This window comes from Bombus impatiens, unplaced genomic scaffold, assembly GCF_000188095.3.
Source record: "Bombus impatiens unplaced genomic scaffold, BIMP_2.2 scf_0463, whole genome shotgun sequence".
Lineage (NCBI taxonomy): Eukaryota > Metazoa > Arthropoda > Insecta > Hymenoptera > Apidae > Bombus > Bombus impatiens.
This window is the reverse complement of record NT_176882.1, coordinates 1,787,486-1,798,014: the sequence shown is the minus strand read 5'-3', so window position 1 is coordinate 1,798,014 and position 10,529 is coordinate 1,787,486. Positions and strand designations below refer to the sequence as shown.

General features: G+C 37.0%; 1 protein-coding gene across 1 annotated transcript; it reads right to left on the bottom strand.

The window, feature by feature from the left end:
- Positions 1 to 2,512: 2,512 nt before the first annotated feature.
- LOC100749177 lies at positions 2,513 to 9,065 on the bottom strand. The gene is made up of 10 exons (XM_033321499.1): positions 6,520 to 9,065; positions 5,547 to 5,603; positions 5,186 to 5,473; positions 4,723 to 4,791; positions 4,579 to 4,647; positions 4,354 to 4,473; positions 4,221 to 4,286; positions 4,047 to 4,115; positions 3,517 to 3,750; positions 2,513 to 2,770 (listed from the first exon to the last, which is right to left on the bottom strand). Exons 1-10 carry the CDS (start codon positions 8,278 to 8,280, stop codon positions 2,513 to 2,515), a joined length of 2,991 nt encoding a protein of 996 aa, XP_033177390.1. The 5' UTR covers positions 8,281 to 9,065.
- Between the last annotated feature and the right edge of the window lie 1,464 nt (positions 9,066 to 10,529).

Sequence of the window (10,529 nt, the reverse complement as noted above, 5' to 3'; positions counted from 1 at the left end):
TTTTTTTTTTTTTTTTTTTTTTTTTTTTTTTTTTTTGTAAGGAAAGTATAACGCGTTAAGTGACTCGTTTAATGATTATTTCTATTATTCTCAAAATAAAATAGAACCCTGATTTTTTAATATACCAAAACAAAACGATCGATTATCGGAACGTCGATTGGTGGAAACTTCGTAAATAGTTACGTTTGACAACAAAATGTTTTATAATACTCGGATGTCTCTTTTTACAGCGACATAAGGCAATGAAAAAAACGATTGCCGCATTCCACGTACATACAGCTTTTAAAAAACCGCGAAACCTTTCATTAAAATTGAGAATGAAACGATGAAATGCGACCATCTCGTGAATCATTTAATTAAACGGGTACCGTAGGTGGTGAGAGCAAATTTATAGGTTACCCTGTCCTTTTCAGGAGAAACAACAACCATTACGTCATGTGTGTGAAACCACATTTGTCTTGTTCGAGAATGCAACGCCCAAATACGCTCAATCCCCTTTCCGAGTCACGTAATCCGCTATCTCATTACACGTCATGCACTTCCACGTATTCGTGGAATAAATTGGTCACATATTTATCGACTTTTGTGGCAAAAGTATATATTTTATATATAAAAGAGATTATCGAATAAAGCTTTCCTGTTAGAAATATTAAGAAACATATTTCCAAATATCTATGACCCTGAATAAATATATTTTATATATATATCGTTTGTATACATAGAAATATATTAAGAAACAAATACACATCATCGATGCATGTTATTAATGAACGTCAGTTTAATGACTTGTATTCGGATATTATAGAATTCCTTTGTGCCACTTTCATACGACGCAGGTGACGAAACCACCATTTTGCAATGTTTTAATAAACCTGCTAATTATCGAGCTGCTGTCTTATCACGATAACCCAATTTTTTTTCATAACAAGGTGGCAAATATAGATCGTGCAACAACTACGTACAAGCACAGGAATAGTTAAAAAAAATCGCTTACAAATAAGTGAGTAAGACGTTTTATCGACATTATCGTATTTAATTTACCAACTAATATCAATACTAGTAAGATTCGCATGTTAGACGTTATAATTATAATTAATAGTGAAATAAATAAATGAAAAAAATAGTGAAATTTTATTCGTTTTGTTCCTAAACTTGTTATTGCTATGCAGAGGTATTTATTAATCATTACTATGAACAGTGTAATAGAATGACAAATGAAGTTCAGTGTAGAAGATAATTTATATCTCTTTATCCTCAATTTCCTGCATTTTTGAGTTACAAATGCTTTCAACATTTTATGGAAAATATATACAAATGCGTTACGTATGATAACATTTAAGATGTAAAATTTATGGTTAATATATTTTACTATTTTCTACTTTCCCTCAAGTCACACTGTTATACCATGATTAGCTTCTCAAAACTTTAAACATTTTGATTCTTTCTATATGTGCAATGATTTCGTGGAAAAGTTTGCAAAATATCGTCGTTATCGAAATATGCAAATGCATAATATGAAGGTTCTAGTACCGACAGTAGAGTTTAACATAGACAGGAAAACAAAGTTTAAAATATAATAATTATGTATGTTCGATTGAAATAGAATGGCCTCAAATTAGGTCGAATCGAAAGTATCAGATCGATGACGTATTTTGCATCCTTGGATTATCACGAGCTCGAAATTAGTAATTAGCTTGTATCTATATACAATATCAATTGCACGATCATTACCGCAATTATGCTAAATTCTTTAATAATGAAGTAATTCACAATCTTTTGTTGCTCGATTCTGCGACTTCCTGCGACTCTGTATGTGAATGACGGTTAATCAATTTCACGCTTAAGTTTCGCGATATTAGACAAAATCAAAAGGCAGACGGAGCGCGAAAGAACTCACTTTTATTTCTCACATATTGCACAAAAAATGATAATACGTAATATTCTACCCAGTAAAGGAACAAACTGTAAGAAACAGCTTGCTGACGGATAAATCAGCATTTCTAAACTAATTACGTATATCTTGAAGATACGTGTAACTTGTTTGAACGTTCCCAAGGCAATTTCTATCGACGTTCGGCTTTCTCTTTCATTCAACCCTTCCAAAGGGACAAATTAAATTTGAAAAGATAAGAATCTCAATATATATATATAAGACATTGAATAATAAAATATAACAAAATATAAAATATAGATATATTAATAATAAAGTACAAGATACAAAACATATAAAATAAAATCTAATTTATCATTTTCTACATACTATAGCAACGTATACTATATCGTTTCACGTTGTTCATGTACATAACTTTAATTAATATGAAAGGTAATTGCCATCATCTATGGATGTCTTAAACTTCTCGTAAAACTACATCAACTTAGAATTCTATCCATTCATCCACGAGTACTTCTACTTACAGACATTTCGGTAACCTGTTATTCCTTCGGCATAATCGCGATAGAAAATTACTACTTTGACAAGTAAGAGCGCTATAAAGATAATATGTATTATCATCTATAGTCTTATTAATCGTTGTGGTTTACTAGTAGTTATGCTAATAGTCTCGCTAAGAGGAACCGATGTACTGGATGGCGTGCCATATTTAGGGGGTGGACCGTAAGGTGCCGATACCGGTTCATTCGAGCTGTTCGACGAGGCGCCTAAAATAGCCGTAATAGCGTTCACTAACGAAGCAACCACTTTTAATATCGCGTTAAAGATGTCTTTGATCGATGAGCCGAGCGGATCAAGTGAGTTTGATGATGGTTTAGGCTGAAAAGTTCAGAAGCTCAGTCACAGAAAGCTAATAAGTATATTGCGGATGTTTATGCATTTATGGAAAATTTAACCCATTAATCGACTGTCGTCGTAGGATGAAACGCCATTGGAATTAAGTTTGGGATATGGTAATCGCTTATTAACGACTTCATTTAACATCGTATTTAGCTTTGTGACTTTTGGAGGCAAGTGTTTATAAAAATGTGCTTAGAGGGTTAAACGTCGTAAGATGCACATGATGTACAGAATATAGAAAAATATACAAGGTGGTTGGTAACTGGTGGTACAAGCGGAAAGGGGATGATTCTACGCGAAAAAAGAAGTAGAAAATATAGAATAAAAATTTTTTTTAATTTTTTTTTTAATTTCCCCATCGAGACAACGATCTACAGTGAGATCCATTATAACATACCGCAGGCGTACCGAGCGAAAATTCAAAGTCGATTTTCTCGAAAACAAAGTCTCAAACGAAAAATTTTTATTCTATATTTTCGACTTCTTTTTTCGCGGAGAATCACTCCCTTTCTGCTTGTACCACTAGTTACCAACCACCATGTATAAAACATTAAAACGTAAATGTACATTTTCACATATTTCCTAAAATATTAGAACACATAAAATCGAGTTCTTGTTATAATAAGTAAAAGATCAAATGAGGTTATTTGTCTTTGGAAAAATGTGAGTCTTCATAAACATCCACAGACTACTAATAAAATCTTATGTTTTTGACTCTGGGTTACAGGAGACAAGCGTAATGTACTGGCGAATAAGAAAAAAAAATGAAAGGACAAAGGAAAACTTACATAACCGTATGGACGGGGAGGACCATGGTCAGCACCATAGCTAGTGGGAGCTCCATAAGTGTCCTTGACACCTTTGGAACCACTGGAACCTGCACTGGTGCCTGCTATAGCTCCAGCGACCACCGCTTTCACGAGACTCATTAAATCTGATTTACCACCAGCTCCTGAATTCTGTAAAAAATTCAACAACCAAAGGACAGTTAACGGGCGTTCGTTAATTATTGTCAATTATTTTTAAATTAAAATTTTAAATTAAAATTGTATAATGGTCCATTACATCGATAAGATGCGAAAGCTTTTCGTTTAATATCTTTAGGTTGGCCGTTTTAGTGTTAAAAGGTTTGCAATTATTTCCAAAAACTATCGAGAGGCAGTATACGATGATATACATGAGACTGGTTTAGTAGTGAAACGGTCGATTTATTAGAGAAGAACAAATTGTTGTTAACAGAAAAGTCAATGCGTACTTTGCTAAGACTAGAGACAACTCCGGCGATTAAGTTTGAGAGCACCGTCATCTTTCCAGGTCCAACAGGCTAGAAATAAATGGATATTTTATAAAATCAATATATCATTACTAAGAAACGTAATATGATAGTAATAGTAATGAAAAATATCGTAAATAAATAATATATATGTACTTCGAGCAAGGGACCCAATGAAGCCTTAATCAGATCACCAAAACTCGATCCACCTTGACCTGGAGCCTAAAATTCACTTCAATTTGCCTTCTAATACGAAGAAACAAACATTTCCAAAAATTATTATATTTACGTTACTGATTTGACGACTCAATGGTACAGCCAATGGACCAATAATGGGCCCGATTAGCGGTGCAACTAATTGAAGAAGCGGTGTCAAAATCGCAGCCGAATCTCTTTCGCCATTCTTACCCTGAAACAAACTTTATTTTTTACCTGACCTTACCTGCGCTCTCGGTATTCCTTCTTATCCATTCCGTTTCTCTGCGAAAAATTCTACAGAAACTTGATAACTCACTCTACTAAGTTGCAACAATATTGGAAGCAACAGTGCTGGGATATCGCTTCCTCCTGCTTCGCCATCTCCCTAAAAGCGCAAGATGATGTTTTTTTTTTTTTTAAATAAACGAAGCATTTCGAGATGATTCATTAGAGTTCTTACGTCCGACAGGTCTTGAAGTATTGGAATTCCTACTTCGAGTAAATCGGCAATATCAGCGTCGGAGTCAGGCTGAAAAAATGAACAAATGTAGGATCCATGATAAATCCGATAATATTCATACAATTAGACCATGCAATAAGTTTGTATTGTTTATTTCCTTGTTATATATAGAAGCTTTATACTAATCTATCCAGCTTTTATATTATTCCCTCTTCCTTTAGATATCTTGGCTGTAATTTCTCATTAGATACAAATCAAAATGTATATTATTCATTCATCTTTCCTTCCAAATGCCTTCTGTAGATCAAATTCGATCGTATAGAATTATTCATTTCGATCATTTACTATTTTGTGTTCTTTAAAGACATGGCGAAAAATATGAACATGGTACGAACTTATTAAACAACCTAATATGTTTAACGTTTTGTATTAATAATTTCGAAATCTTCGTCGAATTTCTTACGTCGCTAAGATCTTCCAAGGCTGGTGCGACAAGCATAAGTAAGTCAATGATAGTTTGTATGGGACCACCTTCATCGTCGTCGTCATAGTCTTCATCTGACTCGCTTTGGTTAGAACTCTCTTCAGAGCCATTCTTGTTATCATTTTCTTCATCGGATTCGATGCCATCGTTATCTTCGCCGCTGTTTTCTTTACTTTTGTTACCTTCTTTCCCATCATCGTCCTCTTTGTCATCATCGTCCTCGTTGCTGCCATTATCCTCTTTGCTTCCATTGTCGTCGTCATCGTCCTATCGATTAAAAGTTCTCGTAATAATAATATTTCGCGATATGCTACACCATAGAAAATGAAATCGAACGTACCTCAACTTGTTGCGCCAAAGACGTCTGATTACGTCTTCCTTTCTGTTTGAGCGCAGACTGAAATAAACGAATCGACTTCAATAATGTTCCGTTGATGCGTGTTCGTTGTTGTTTTCGGATAACACCGGTAACGTTGAGAACGCAAGCGAATTCGAAGAAATTCTGTGATGTCACACGCGAGTTTGCACAACGATCTCTTGTTCGATAAATCCGAAGAAAATTAGACCAAAGAGAAATAAATATTTCTGCTGATTAAGTATATAAATAAATCGTTAATTAATTCATGATTTAAAGACAGATGATGAGGCGTGATGAATGGAAAAAAATTATTTTGCAGAAAATCAAAAACGCACATATACCACGTGGACTGTATGAAATCTATAAGTCGATTTCTCGTTAAACATGATACATTCATTTTCGCAATTCTTTTTCAAGTCATAAGTTGTATATACGTGTTACATAATTATTTGTGTTATGTAACACCAACTTTCGATTTTATTTGCTTACCCATGAAGCCTCAAAAAAATCCACATTATTTCGTTGATGCTCGTAATAAACAAGGCACATTGAGTAATTAACGCGTCCAATTAAATTATCTACGCCACACATGTCAAACCTCTCACATTGTCTCTAACGAATGCAACCTTATTAATTCACACTTTTCTTTTATACAGTGTCAATTTATGCACACCTTTCACCCGCCTACTTCTAATAACTTTGAAGTTATACGGTTCTTGCTTTCTCATTTCTTCGCAAAGATAAAAATATATCTTTACCGTTTGTCCTCCTTTAACATCTACAAAGCTAGTGAACGCTGAAAGCCCACAACGTTAAAGCGTAAACAATTCAAACAATCGAACTAACAGAAACGCACATTCTGCTTCTATTGGGAATTTTCACTTGTGACGTTTACATTATGTGCCACATCAAGTGGTCAAATATGTACTATACTTATACTCATCACTGAACTTACCGGTGGCTTCTGAGTAGAATAAAGTTGAGTTCTCTGTGACTGTGGAACCCTTTGACGCACTGGAACCCTCTGCGTAGTCGATGACGTCTGTTGATTCAACGGAGGCGGCGTAAGATTCGTCGACGGAGTATTATTTCTTCTGATCGCGACTATCGTCTTCAAGAACTGATTAATCGGTGATGATTGACGCTTTCCTTCAGATTTTTGTTTCTTCGACTTGTCCTTCTTCGCGCCGTCCTTCTTCTTCTCTTGCTTCTTCCGTTCCTCCTTTTTAGAATTGTTCGTTGTTTCGTTTACTTGAATGCTATCATCGAATACAACGTTGATTTGTCCAGATTCGTTGGTCACGGTGTAATTGGTATCAAAATACGGTGGGAATTGATCAAGAGGATCTCTAGTTGGTATCGTGAAGTATTTGCCACCCTCGTTCTTCAACGTGGTCGTTTGTACAGGTTCTTCGTGGGTAAACGTAATCACCGCTTCGAAAGGAACTTTGAACAGCGGTTTTACGGAACTTATGTTCCTCTGTTGAGATAGAAAATCAACGCCTTTCAATGGTATTTCATCGTTGAAAACCAGAGGACTCCGCGTGGTGAACGTGATCTCATCCGTGATACCCTGGTTACTGGAAACATTCCTCTCGACTCCGTCGAAAAAATATCTAGTAACAAAAGGATCGTTTGGGAACTTGATGTTGTCACTAGTCATGGTCACAGGTAGATAAGTCCTCGCAGGAGGCGAAACTACGTTCGTATTTCGAACGACATCAGTAGGTCTCACGTCGATGCCAATAGCTGGTCCAAAGTCAGGAAATTGAGGAACAAACAGCTGTCGATCCGCGGATTTCAATAAATTCGTCGTGTCGAAGGCATCTTTGATGGTTGGCTCTTTGAATCTCGATCTTGGAATATTTATATTCGCTGTGATCTCTAGTGGACTTGGGACAGTGGTATCGGTGATCGCGAAGCTGTTAAATGTTGGTTGAAGTTGTCGATTGTTGTTAAATAAACTCTTCGTAGTCGCTCCGTTGATCGTAAACGATGGCAACTGTGCAGTAGCGTACACCTTATCGTTCGATAACTGAAGGTTTCCATTTCTTTGAAGGCCTCTGACGTTCTCGGGTTGTCTACGATTCTCTGAAACTCTAACATTTTCAGGTTGTCTACCGTTTTCCAGAAGTCGAACGTTTCCAGGATGTCTATCATTCTCTACAATTCTTATATTTTCCGTGTGTCTACCGTTCTCCAGGATTCTAACAGCTGCTGGAATTTTCGTTTTCTCAAAGTTCTCGGCGTATCTCGTGTTCTCGAAGCTCTTTGTGTTCGCATAATGTCGGATAGCATTGACAGGTTTGATGTTATCAAAATTTTGCAATTCCAAATTTCTACCGCTGTTCTGCGCTCTTACGCTCTCGAAACCTTTGCTGTTGTCGAAACCTCTGTTGCTCTCTGCCGCTTTGACATTTCCAGTAGGTTTCGACTGTGACTCTTTCACAGTAGTCAGAGTGATATTTATTCGAGACGCCATTAGACCCATAACGTATCTGGCCCATGCTACCAAGTCGTCCTTGGTCGCAATTTTCAGCGGTAATTGAATCTCCAGAATTTTTGGCACAGCGGAGAACCCGTTTCTCGCGTCGTTCGAAGCGTCTTCTGGCAAACGTTTCGACAACGGTGCGGCCATTGAAATCACCAGGTTTGTCGCTATAAGCGCGAGCATCGTATAGGACCCTGGTATTCTTCTCGACAACAGGAAAAACATCGTTATTGATCTTCTTTACGAGACAATTTATCGAACGATAAGGTATTAAATATATTTAACAACACTGATACTCAATCGTTATTCAACGTCCACGCGAATTCATAGAACAAAAATCGACACCTGGACGTCATTTCTGCGCAACAGGCGCACCTTCCATTTGACACAGAATCTGTCGTTGCTTGATAAAATCGACAACGTATTCCCACTAGGTATTGCACATGTCGATCGTAACCGTTATCGGGCAAAGGGAAATTCGACGTAGAATCGCGACGTGAAAACTGATCGGAGACATGGAAAAGTGGATGTTTTATAGCGGGATGAGTAATTGGTCGCCCCTTTCCTTGCTGATCGTGGAAGCGTGCACTTTTTCCGTGCGCCGATCGGCATATTGGCATTTCTAATGACAGTGTACAACGCCGCGGCGAGTGCACTCACTTCCGTCGTTGCATTCGCAATTACGGGGGTGCAATTCCTCGTAGGAGGCGCGGTGCACGCAAAGTGCGGCCGACGACAGGCTTTCGCAACGCACGGCAACCGCCTAATCCGAAAAAACGTGTGTAATGGATTCGAAGTGTACAATTGGGACGTCGATTTACTAATATAGCATCTTTATCTCTTAATGGGTGCTTCATGAAATCTCCAAGTCTGTACTTTATGGATGGTCTGTCCTTTGTTTCTTTTGTCTTCGAAGTGATTGCGAAAAGAAGCGGAGAATCTTGAAAAAATTCGTGTTTACGGTAGTCCATTTTACATGTTGACTTCGGACAGGTGAAATGTTATGGAAGAATGCGTTAGGAGAAATGTTAGAATTTAATTAAGATTAGAATTAAGATTAATAATGTGTGGAAGACACAATGTTTGTGTTGAAATAATATAATGTGATATTTATTAAACAATTATTACAGGAATATAAGTAAGTATTGTGGAATGTAGACAGTTGGCTAGTTATTCACAGACTAACTGGCTTAGTGACCCATGGCCCTTGAAAAGGTTTACAACCCCACTCTCTATGCAGTAATGAGTGTGACCTATGTGGGTGTCTGTGTGGCGTCACACGTGCCACAGAACCTTCTAGTAGCTTCTCGACGTGCCCATCGAGAATGTTTCATCCATATCCTCACGCTTCTTCCGGCGAATCTTCGAAAGAGCATGCACGTGTTAGCCGCCGTGGTGCAACTCACGAACGCACGCTAGTGGGGATGGCGCTGGGCAACGAAGGGAAGAATCCGTACGATCAATCACCTCATCTGCATGCGATTGATATCGTTGTATTCCAACAAGAAGACGTAAGGATTATGAGAGATCGTGCATGGAAGTAGTCTAACAGTTTATGATGGTCACTAAGTTCAGATGCTCGCTTATCTTCCATGGTAGAATTATATCGATATTTATAATCATTTTTCTCTTATCGCCTGTAAAAGTTGGAATTATCACGATGAAATCTGTTATTTTTGTTCCTATCATCTTGTCGACATACGCTTCTTTCTTCTTTCTTTTGTAGTAACCATAGTAATCATATTTACGTAGATCGAAACTGTTCTCGACTTTTGTCGACAAATACAACAAAGCGAATTGCAAAAGTTAAACAAATTGACAATGAAACCTTACAATTAGCAACTTGTAGTTGGCCGTGAACGTGATGTTGAAGTATTAGAAGGTGGTAACAATGACCTTAGCATTAGGCGAATAAACTGCCACTGCGTTCATTAACAGTTTTCAGTACAAACAAAACAAGGACAAGTTTAACTCTATCCCACGTTGATGAAAGTTACCACGCTGGTTCGTGCATATTAAGTTAATCGCACTCCCGCGCCGCCGTCTGAAGTTGATCTAAGATTTTACTCGAGTCACATTGACCTATACTTTCAGTTTCTTTCCAAAGTGATTTTATCGTCGTAACTTTGATAAATTCGCGATAAAACGTTATCTACATCGATCTTAAATGCCTAATGAACTATATCCTTATATAAGCGTAGAATGGTTCATTGGGTGTTCGATATATGAACTTCTCGAAAGAGAAATTCACCAGCTCAATTTAAAGGAGTATATTTCTTAATCTTATTACCATTCATGGATACGTGATTAGCAAATTAAATTTAATTATTAAACGACTGAAAACGTGAATAGGATTAAAGAAGTGAAGCATAACAAAAATTAGTTTCATTTATTCAATACTATAACGAATTCATCATATTTCCGCACCCTAAAATATTCCATAATCCATAAACATTCGCAACGTAGTGATCTAG

Excerpts from the sequence above, each read along its gene's own strand:
- LOC100749177 (XM_033321499.1), bottom strand. The coding sequence starts at position 8,280 with ATGTTTTTCCTGTTGTCGAGAAGAATACCAGGGTCCTATACGATGCTC. Across the intron at positions 5,474-5,546 it reads CTTTGGCGCAACAAGTTGAG|GACGATGACGACGACAATGG; the intron begins GTACGTTCGATT and ends TTTAATCGATAG. Across the intron at positions 3,751-4,046 it reads TTGTCTCTAGTCTTAGCAAA|AATTCAGGAGCTGGTGGTAA; the intron begins GTACGCATTGAC and ends AATTTTTTACAG.